At 46.5% G+C, this 10,574-nt stretch overlaps 1 protein-coding gene across 1 annotated transcript in view; it reads left to right on the forward strand.

The window, feature by feature from the left end:
- Nucleotides 1-2,228: 2,228 nt before the first annotated feature.
- LOC107388803 (RNA polymerase II elongation factor ELL) overlaps nt 2,229-10,574 on the forward strand; it is a 29,149-nt gene continuing 20,803 nt past the window's right edge. The window contains exon 1 of the mRNA XM_015964512.3: nt 2,229-2,547. Coding sequence (XP_015819998.1) covers nt 2,410-2,547 — 138 coding nt within the window. The 5' untranslated portion in view covers nt 2,229-2,409. The remainder of the gene's footprint in view (nt 2,548-10,574) is intronic.

Below are 10,574 nucleotides of genomic sequence, written 5' to 3' on the forward strand. Positions count from 1 at the left end.
ACATTGTCTTCCCCAAACTATAGTCGTGTTTGTGGTAATAGTAGTAGCACACTTCTAAACACACAACAACCTATTTAAATCCTAGTTGAATTTTTTTACTTTTAAATTTGAAAATGCATACTTTTAACGTACTTTTACTAAAGTCAAAAATGTCTTGGATACTTACTTCCACTTTTACTCAAGTATGTTTTTTACCCCTTTATTTATACTTGTTCTCAAGTAACAAAAATGGGTAACATTTTACAATAAGGATTATTAACATTATTTAGTGTGTTATTAAGCATTATTAAATCAATAAATAAAGTATTATCTAACTGCATGGACCCCCAACTACCTCACCAACAGGCCACAGTACCTGAGACAGCAGAACTGTACATCTGAGGTGGTTGTGTGTAGTACCGGAGCTCCACAGGGTACGGTGCTCTCACCCTTTCTATTCACCTTTTACTCCTTTGACTTCACCTACAACACCAGCAGCCGTCACCTCCTGAAGTTCTCTGATGACTCGGCCATTGTGTTGAGTGTGTGGCTAAGGTCAGTTATCATTGACTTTGTGTGGGGGTGAACATAACCACCTTCCCTTAAACACCAGTAAAACAAAGGAAATGGTGATTGACTTCCAGAGAAACACTCTTCCTCACTCACCGGTAAACATCCAGGGTGAAGATATTGAGGTGGTGGATACCGTACCTGGGTAAACTGAACTGGCCCCACAATACTGATGCCCTGTAAAAAGGGCCAAAGTCAACTCCACCCCCCTGAAGGGGCTGAGGTCCTTCGGAGTTAATTCCCATCTGCTAAAATAGTTTTATAACTCAGTTTTTGACTGTGTTATTCACTCTGCTGTGGTCTGTTGGGGTGCAAGCAGCTCTGATCGAGACAGGAAGAGACAGATTGAGCTTGTTAGCAAAGCTAGCTCGGTTCTGGGCTGCCCACTGGATTCTGTGGAGGACATGTGTGACAGAAAGATACTGGTGAAGCTGAACTCCATCTTGGAAAAACACTCCTGCCCACTGTGTACTGTGGAGACCATGGACAGCTCCTTTAGCGGCAGACTAACACATCCAATATGCAAAACCAAATGCTATCATAGGTCATTCATTCCCACCGCAGTGGGAGTGTATAACTCCACCTTAACTGCTACTGTCACGATCCTGTCACATGCTAACATCAGAGCTACATTCAATATGTGTGAAGCACCTGTGCAATACCCGGATACACATTTCTACATCTGCATCTTTATACAGTTTCTTCCTGAAATGTTGGTTCTCTATTTTTACTCTGTTTTATTCATTTATTGATTGCTGAATGGACCCCCAACTACCTCACTACATTCCTTGGGTATTTACCTGCATTATTATTTTCCTATTTCTCCAAATGTATGTGCTGCCTTAACAAGTGGACTTTCCCACTGTGGGATGAATAAAGTCTATTCTGTTCTATTCTATTAACTGCATTAATGCATTACTAAGCAGACACCCTCCCTAGCCCTTTGTCCTAATCTTAAGCACACTTAACAGTGTTGTGCAACTTTAATTTCTCTGACATAAATTTAGTCATTTCATTTGTTTGAGTTTAATCAAAATTTTAATTTATCTCTGTTTTAAAATGCGCAATTTTAATAAATAATTAGATTTGAAAGCATACTGAGTTTTGGCTAAATTTGAATCCAAATTACTCACTTTATCATAAATCAGTCATTGTGAAATGGAGTAATAGGAAATGGATACAATAATATATGTTTAGCTTTTTTTTTCTTTTTTACAAAATCATTGTCAACCTTTTATGGATGGATTTTTAAGAATTGTGTTTGTTGGAGAAAAAATCAGCTTATGTGCTTCCTTTTGGTCTAATTTGGAAGTAAAACAGACTTTCAGCTCTGCTGTGAAATTCACAAATTTTCTTTGATACTTTGTTTCCAAAATAATGATCAGGTGAATAATATGCAAATTAATTGTTGACCAAAACATTTGGTTAAGTTCCAGATATTACAAATATGTGGTTTTACAATTAGTTTGTAGAAAACACTTAACTAAAAAAAGGAAAAATGAAAACTCAAGTCGACCTTTTACTTTATGCAGCGTGCGCGCGCTCGCGCGCGCGCGTGTGTGTGTGTGTATGTGTGTGTGTGTGTGTGGTGTCACGAGAGAACACAAGATTTAGTTGCCTAAATCCAGCTGGAGTTGGGTTTTTTGACCAAAACACATCAAAGAGCACATACAGCCTGAAAGTCACCAGAAAAACGAAAGCAAAGTATTTTTTTTTACCCTCTTTGGATTTACTTCTTATTTATGTGTGAGCGCACTTGTGGTTCGTGCGTCCCTGCGTGTGCGCATAAGCCCCGCCCCTCACGTCGCCTCCTCCGTGACGTCTCGGGCGGAATGTCGCCAATGGGCTTCAGTTGTAGAAATGGCAGCGCTGAGACAGGAGCGTCGGTATGGGCTCTCCTGTGGCAAAATTAACAAAAACACCCCGAACCAGACGCTTTATCACGTTAAACTGACTGACACTGCTATCCGAACCGTCGAAGCATACCAGAACATCAAGGTAAGGACATTTACGAGCCTTAAAATGTTTATTTATGTAAAATTAATATTTTCTTCTTTATTATCGTGACCAAAACTAACGCTTGCTCCTCACATTTAGCAGTTAAAACAGTAAAGTTTGAACTAAAAGTGATTTTGACACGTTGGGTTAGTTTGACTCATTTCCGTCAATATTACACATATAATCTGGGTAAAGGCATGGATTTTAATGTATTCCTCCATGTTTTCCAAGTAAACTAGCTTTGAGTGGAAACATTTAAATGACCTATTAGTTACTCTGTGCTGAAAACGCGTGCTGGTGCTTTGATTTGAGAATGTTCTGAAGTTGTTGCTTTCTCTCTTCTTGCGCTTTTGGAAATAGAGTAATAAACATGCTATAAGGCAAATAATTCGTTTGCTCTGAATTGGTTTTACTGCCTTTATGGTCCATTAGATCAGACGGAGATGATTTTTATCTTGCAAGTGGTCTTCCTCAGGTGAAACAGTTTGTGCCTCAGAGATGATGTGTCTTGAGAGAGGAGGCTGCTGGTTTGGTGGAGTGGTTTCAGGCTAAAACTGGACCTGTACTCGGTGGTTCAGCTGTGGACTATATAAACAGCGGGTTCGTGAGTTGTTGCTGAGCTCTTGTGTATTGTTGTTTTCTGCCCTTTACACGCCTGGGAGCCCGCCCATCTCCGGAGCTCATTGGTCTGTGAAGCAGAGCTAAACTCCAGAGTCTGACAGTTTTCCTCCAGGCCACAGCAGGCGAAGCAGAGCAGAGGTTACAGCTAAAACAGAGAAAAAAGAAAGGTTTTCCAAGGAAAGACCACCCCAGCAAATACTGGTTCAGACCACTGGACACCCACTGTGCTGTGGAAGGTCCTGTCCTGCAGGAAACTCAACATGACAGCTTGTCACATTGTTAGGATTTAGATTTCCACTTCAGTTTTACGGGGAGGTGGGCTTACCACCCTTTCCAACAAGTAGTTTTATGCACAGAAACTTTTGTTCACACCAAATTCATAGGTGGCCTATAGATAAGAGCAGCAGTAGCTCAGGAGGTGGAGCAGGTTGTCCAGTATTTGGAGGGTTGTAGGATCGATCCTGGATCCTGAAAGAGAATTCTGCTTTTGTGTCCTTGGGCAAGACACTTAACCCACCTTGCCTGCTGGTTGTGGTCTTGGGGACCGGTGGCACTTGTGCTTGGCAGCCTTGCCTCTGTCAGTGCGCCCCTGGGCAGCTGTGTCTGCCATGTAGCTCATCATCACCAGAGTGTGAATGGATGAATGGTTCACTGTAGTACAGCACTTTGGAGTCCTCTGACTCTGAAAAAACGCTGTACAAGTGCAGGTCAGTGATCATTTTATTAAGATCTTTTCATGAATCTCAAAAAATGTTAAACACTGAAATAAAATATTAAAATGCAGCTCGTTAAACAGTTTAAATGACTTTTAAATTGCAGCTCGGATCTTTTGAAATGAGTTTCTGTGAAAATATGAACAGTCAACATCTTACCTGTTGTAGAAAGCTCTTGGAATGGCTTCATTTTGTAAAAATAAACATTAGTTCTGATCAAGCAGTTGCGTGGTGGCTTAAAGCAATTCCAATCTCAAAACTACACCCAAATCTAATTTAAAAGACCTGAACTATCCCATGAAACTCTATCAAGATATGGATTCTTTTTTACCTGGGAACAGGTTGGAACTGTAGGGAAATGTAGCTGGCTTGATTAGTGAGTAGTTTACATATAAACACATTAATGTCTCATGATTTTCTTGTTTTTCTATTGTTGGAGGATTCAATAGAAACTTGTTTTGGGGTGTAAGTGGATTGAAGTAACCAGTGAAAGCAATTTTGGTTTTGGAAAATCTTTGTTAAAAAAATGTAGTTATTTTTTGATCATAACTAAAACAGTGATAATATAAAAACAAGCCCCACACACAGTTGGCTTGGCCTACCAGTTACACCTCTTTGATTTGTTCAAAACTGAATATTAGTTAAATTGTAGCATTATATATGGATTAAAGACTTTAAGAATCAGTTCAATGTAAATAAAACACAAGACCCCCCAAAAGGACCAAACCTATTAACAAATAAAAGCTCTGACAGTCACAACTGATTTCAGTTGCTCTGTATTTCTGCTGCCATCTTCAGTCTTCATATATTTCTTCTTTCTGCTCTAAGCAAACTTAATTATTGTTATAGAATAAAGGTGTGGTTGACTGAAAAACAATGTTTTTATTGTAATTTGTGATTATAATCAGTCACTCTGAGTTTTTCATGCACGCTGAACATGAAAATGGTCTCCTACACCTATCTCCTGTGTTAGCTTCTGATAGAAAATAGACACCTCCTTGAACCGTCACCTTATCGTGGTGGAGGAGTTTGAGTGCCCTATTGATCCTAGGAGCTATGTTGTCTGAGGCACTTTGTGCCCCTGGTAGGGTCTCCCATGACAAGTGGGTCTTAGGTGAAGGGTGAGACAAAGAACAGTTCAGAAAATCTTTCATGGACATAAAAACAAAGAGTCGGAGTACCCGGCCCGGTGGGTTACCGGGGTCCCACCCTGGAGCCAGGCCTGGGGTTGGGGCCCGTGAGCGAGTACCTGGTGGCCGGGCTTTCGCCCATGGGGCCCGGCCAGGCCCAGCCCGAACCGGATACATGGGCTAATCCAACTGTGGACCCACCACCCACAGGAGGAACATGAAGGGTCCAGTTCAGTGTGCATCGGGTGGCAGACCAAGGCGGGAGCCTTGGCGGTCCGATCCCCGGACAAGGAAACTGGTTATTGGGACATGGAACGTCACCTCGCTGGCGGGTAAGGAGCAGGAGCTTGTGGCAGAGGTTGAGCGGTACCGGCTAGATATAGTCTGACTCACCTCGACACATGGCATTGGCTCTGGAACCCAAGTCCTTGAGAGGGGTTGGACGCTCTCCTTTGCTGGAGTTGCTCCGGGTGAGAGGCGGAGGGCTGGGGTTGGCTTTTTGTTAGCCCCAAGACTCTCTGCCTGTGTGTTGGGGTTTACCCCGGGGGACGAGAGGGTAGCTTCCCTCCGCCTTCGGTTCGGGGAACGAGTCCTGACTGTTGTTTGCGCTTATAGGCCAAATATCAGTTCAGATTACCCACCCTTTTTGGAGTCCCTGGGATGAGTGCTAGATAGTGCTCCATCAGGGGACTCCATTGTCCTGCTGGGGGACTTCAATGCTCACGTGGGCAATGACAGCATGACCTGGAGGGGTGTGATTGGGGGGAACGGCCCGCCTGATCTGAACTCGAGTGGTGTTATGCACATTCCGAGGAGGAGCCAGAGCCGGGAGACCTGGGGATGGACTGTCCAATCTCTGGGGCAGAAGTTGCTGAAGTAGTCAAACAACTGCACAGCGGTGGAGCCCCCGGGGGTGGATGAGATTCGTCCTGGGTATCTCAAGGCTGTGGATGTGGTAGGGCTGTCGTGGTTGACACGTCTCTGCAACATTGCATGGTCATCGGGGGCAAGTTCCTGTGGAGTGGCAGACCTGGGTGGTGGTCCCCATCTTTAAGAAGGGTGACCGGAGGGTGTGTTCCAACTATAGGGGGATCACACTCCTCAGCCTCCCTGGAAAGGTCTACTCCAAGGTACTGGAGAGGAGGGTCCAATCGATAGTTGAATCTCAGATTGAGGAGGAGCAATGTGGTTTTCGTCCTGGCCTTGGAACTGTGGACCAGCTCCATACCATTGCAAGGGTGATGGAGGGGGCATGGGAGTTTGCCCAGCCAATCCACATGTGTTTTGTGGATTTGGAGAATGCTTATGACCGTGTCCCCAGGGGCACCCTGTGGGGGATGTTCCAGGAGTATGGGGTGGGTCGCCTTTTGTTGAGGGCCATTCAGTCCCTTTACCAGAGGAGCGTGAGTTTAGTCCGCATAGCCAGTAGTAAGTCGGACCTGTTCCCGATGAGGGTTGGACTCCGCCAGGGCTGCTCTTTGTCACTGGTTCTGTTCATAACCTTTATGGACAGAATTTGTAGGCGCAGCCGTGGTGTGGAGTGTGTCGAGTTTGGTGGCAGGAGAATCTCATGTCTGCTTTTTGCGGATTATGTGGTCCTCCAAGCTTCATCCAGCTCTGACCGTCAGCTCTTGCTGGGTACGTTCGCGGCCGAGTGTGAAGCGGCTGGGATGAGGATCAGCACCTCCAAATCTGAGACCATGGTCAGCCTGACGAAGTTTGCAGCCGCAAACAAAATGTTGCAGGTAAATAAAACCTTTCTATGTTTTAAAAAGAACTAAAAGATGGAATGAGACCATGGTTCTCGACCGGAAAAGGGTGGCTTGCCAACTCCGGGTCGGGAGAGAGGTCCTCCCTCAAGTGGAGGAGTGTAAGTATCTCGGGGTCTTGTTCACGAGTGAGGGTAGGAGGGATCGGGAGATCAACAGGTGGATTGGTTCGGCATCTGCAGTGATACGGACGCTGAGCTGATCTGTCGTGGTGAAGAGGGAGCTGAGCCAGAAAGCCAGGCTCTCGATTTACCGGTCGATCTACGTCCCAATCCTCACCTATGGTGATGAGCTTTGGGTAATGACCGAAAAAACGAGATCGCGAATACAAGCAGCCGAAATAAGTTTCCTCCGTAGGGTAGCCAGGCTCAGCCTTAGAGATAGGGTGAGGAGCTTGGACATTCGGGAGGGACTCGGAGTAGAACCGCTGCTCCTCCGGATCGAACGGAGTCAGTTGAGGTGGTTTGGGCATCTGGTCAGAATGCCTCCTGGACGCCTCCCTGGGAGGTATTTCGGGCATGTCCTGCCGGCAGGAGGCCCCCGGGTCCATCCAGGACACGTTGGAGAGGTTACATCTCCAATCTGGTCCGGGAACGCCTTGGGGTCCTGCCGGAGGAACTGGTGGAGGTGGCTGGGGAGAGGACGGTCTGGAGCTCCCTAGTTGGGATGCTACCCCAACGACCCGGACCCGGACAAGCGGAGGAAGACGACGAGAAAATAGACAGTGAAATGCTAGGATTAGAAAATCCTCACATATCTATGTCACACTGAGTCTGCATTCATGGCCATGCCCGTTTTGGCCCATGTCCCACCCACAGGGAGGCTTTTTCTTTTAATTTTTACATCAAGGAGAGTGTCTTGGTGATGGTGGCAATGTCCAAATTCAGGGGTTGTATGCTGATGAGGACCCATCCTCATTGGTCTCAGGAGAACCAGGCCCCCACAATGCAGCTCTGACATTGAGTCAAACCCGGAAGTGAAATAAATTGCAGTTCCACCCTCATCCGCTGGGGGCTGGTGTCAGAAACAAGCAAATCCTCATCGACTCCCATGTTAAAAATATCAATTTCACAGCAGAAATAAACATGTTTACAGCCTGGTACCAAAACATGTTTTTGGTTTAAATAATCTAGTTTACACTCATGACAACTCTGAGGGGGGTGAATTTTTTTTCTCATTCTTCTGTTTAAGTGTATTAAAAGCCTAAAATTCTGTATAATTAATGAGCATCCGACCCACTTGACCACAAAGCTAGCTCCGTGGAAAGGCCTCAGTAGATCCTCGGCCTGGCTTGGAAACTGCTCCGGGATTTTGAGTCTCTCTGTGTGTGTATTCTTGTTTGGATATGTTTTGTGCAATTGTTGGACAAAATGACTTTATGTGGCATTAATTGCACTAATAGAGCGTCCAAGGAGTCTCCACTTCATTTTTTTTGGTAAGTAAAATTACATTTATGTATTTTAGGTCACTGCCGAGCTGAGCTTAGATTTTAACATGTACTGTTTAACCATGAAATTTAAATGTAATAGGGTAAACCCCAGTGCATTTAACATAATGCTGCACTTTAGAAAATGGGTTGAAATATAACATGTTGGTGGAGCTGGGTTCAGACTATTGGCTTGTGGAGCTCTCGGGAGACCGATGTTTTCCACCCTTATCCCCTCCCCACAGCCCGGTCCATCTCTGTCTGATCGCGGCTTCTATTTGCTGCGCACGGGCTGACGGCTGGTTCTCCCAGCAGCTCAGCGCATCTGTCTGATTGCGGCTTCTGTTAGCTGCGCGGGCTGACGGCTGGTTCTCCCAGCAGCTCGGCGCATCTGTCTGATCGCGGCTTCTGTTAGCTGCACGGGCTGACGGCTGGTTCTTATGGCAAGCCAGAACCGCCAAAATACGCCACTTCTCCCTGCAGCTCGGCGCATCTCTGTCTGATCGCAGCTTCTGTGTGCTGCGCGGGCTGACGGCTTGTGGAGCTCTGGGATGGAAACCTTTCCACCCGGTTCTCCTCTGCGGCAGCTCTGCGCATCTCAGATCGCAACGGCGCTTGTCTGCTGTGCGGCTGCCGGCTTGTGGAGGTCTCCGAGACTCTGAGACCTCTGTGTTCCACCCGGTTTTACCCAGCGGTCAGCTCGGCATATCTCTGACTCAGAAGCTCTGGTGTTGTGCACAGTTAACTCCGGTTGTAGCTAGGTTGCTACCTCCGTTAGCTTAGCTCCCACCTCCACATTAGCTTTGGGTTAGCTTCAGGTTAGCTTGTAGCTAGTTCGGCCGGGTGTCGTCAGTTGATCCCAGCCTTACAGCCCCACCCTCAGCTCCTCCTCTCTTCCCTTTTATGGAATTATCTGGGCTTGACGGAACCTGTGACGGTCAAAATGGCGGTGGTGGCCACCTCCCATTTTAGCAGAAAAACTTGTTATTGGAGGCTATGGAAACCCATTGTCCATATATTTATGTCGATGAGGAGAACGCGTTCTCCCGTGACCGGTTGAACCGGATGTTAACAGCTGTGAATTTGGACAGTCTAGCCTATAGTCCCACCCCTACTTCAGCGCATGTCCTCCTGTCACCTAGTCAGGATCTGCTCTGGAGTGGTTCTCCTCTTATCTTTCTGACCGCTCCTTTTCTGTGGCCGTCTCCAAGTTTAGGTCCTCCACCACCTCCCTTACTTATGGAATCCCACAAGGTTCTGTGCTGGGGCCTCTGCTCTTCATCCTCTATCTGCTTCCTCTTCAGCACATCCTGAGCTCCTTCAAAGGAATCTCCTACTATCTTTATGCAGATGACATCCAACTGTACATCTCCCTTAAGCCCCATGAGATGTCTAAAGCCGAGCGTACACTGTGCGACTTTTTGACTTTTTTTGAGCCGATTTTCCACTTGTGCGAGAATCCACAAGTTCGGGGCGAGTTTTGCGCTGAGCGTCGTGTAGTATACAGGGGGGTTACGAGAGGCGATTAACACCACGTGACCAGCTACTGATCAGTAATCGTGAGCTCGCACGGACTTCTGGCGTGTTTGATATTTTGCTCGTCCCTCGTGAGGGCAGTTGGACCTGTTCCCGATGAGGGTTGGACTCCGCCAACATATATATATATACACTTATACATACATATAGGGCTGCAACAACGAATCGATAAATTCGATGAAAATCGATTACTAAAAGCGTTGGCAACGAATTGCGTCATTGATTCGTTGTGTTGCGCAACTCTTCCAAAAGCCCCCTCCCCTCCCGCCCGCCGTTGCGCGCAGACCGGTGGAGAGCCAGCAGGTGTTTGTAAGAGGAACATGGCAGAAGCAGCGAGACCCCCAAAAAGTAAAAACTTCTAAAGTTTGGGAGCATTTTCAGTTAAATCAGGCGAAGACATGCAACGTTTGTAGGTCAGACTTAGCATGGCATGGTGATACTACGGTGATGATGCAGCGTCTTAAACGCAAGCATGTCAGAATCATCAGCGAGGAAGGAGAGAGCTCGGTGTCCGGGTAAGCTAAAAACTTTTCAAAAGTGATTCACCCAAGCTCCGGATTATTACACAGGCTAGACATGCCCTAAGCTCGTAAAAAAAAGTCTTTAAAATTGTAAGCGCGACGCTATTATGCGGGGGGGGGGGGGGGGGGGGGACTCGCGCCGCTGCGAACCGGTTCCGCCGTCACATTCCCGCAGAAACTGGTTGATCACACCGGGGCCAGACTACTAACTTGTGGCTTTACAACCACAATGTCCTCAGAAGCGAAAACGCTTTTAAAAGGGAGGGAGGAGTCCTAACTGTTGCTGCAGGCGTGTTGTGAGAGTGCAGTTA

Source organism: Nothobranchius furzeri, chromosome 4, assembly GCF_043380555.1.
Source record: "Nothobranchius furzeri strain GRZ-AD chromosome 4, NfurGRZ-RIMD1, whole genome shotgun sequence".
Classification (NCBI taxonomy): domain Eukaryota; kingdom Metazoa; phylum Chordata; class Actinopteri; order Cyprinodontiformes; family Nothobranchiidae; genus Nothobranchius; species Nothobranchius furzeri.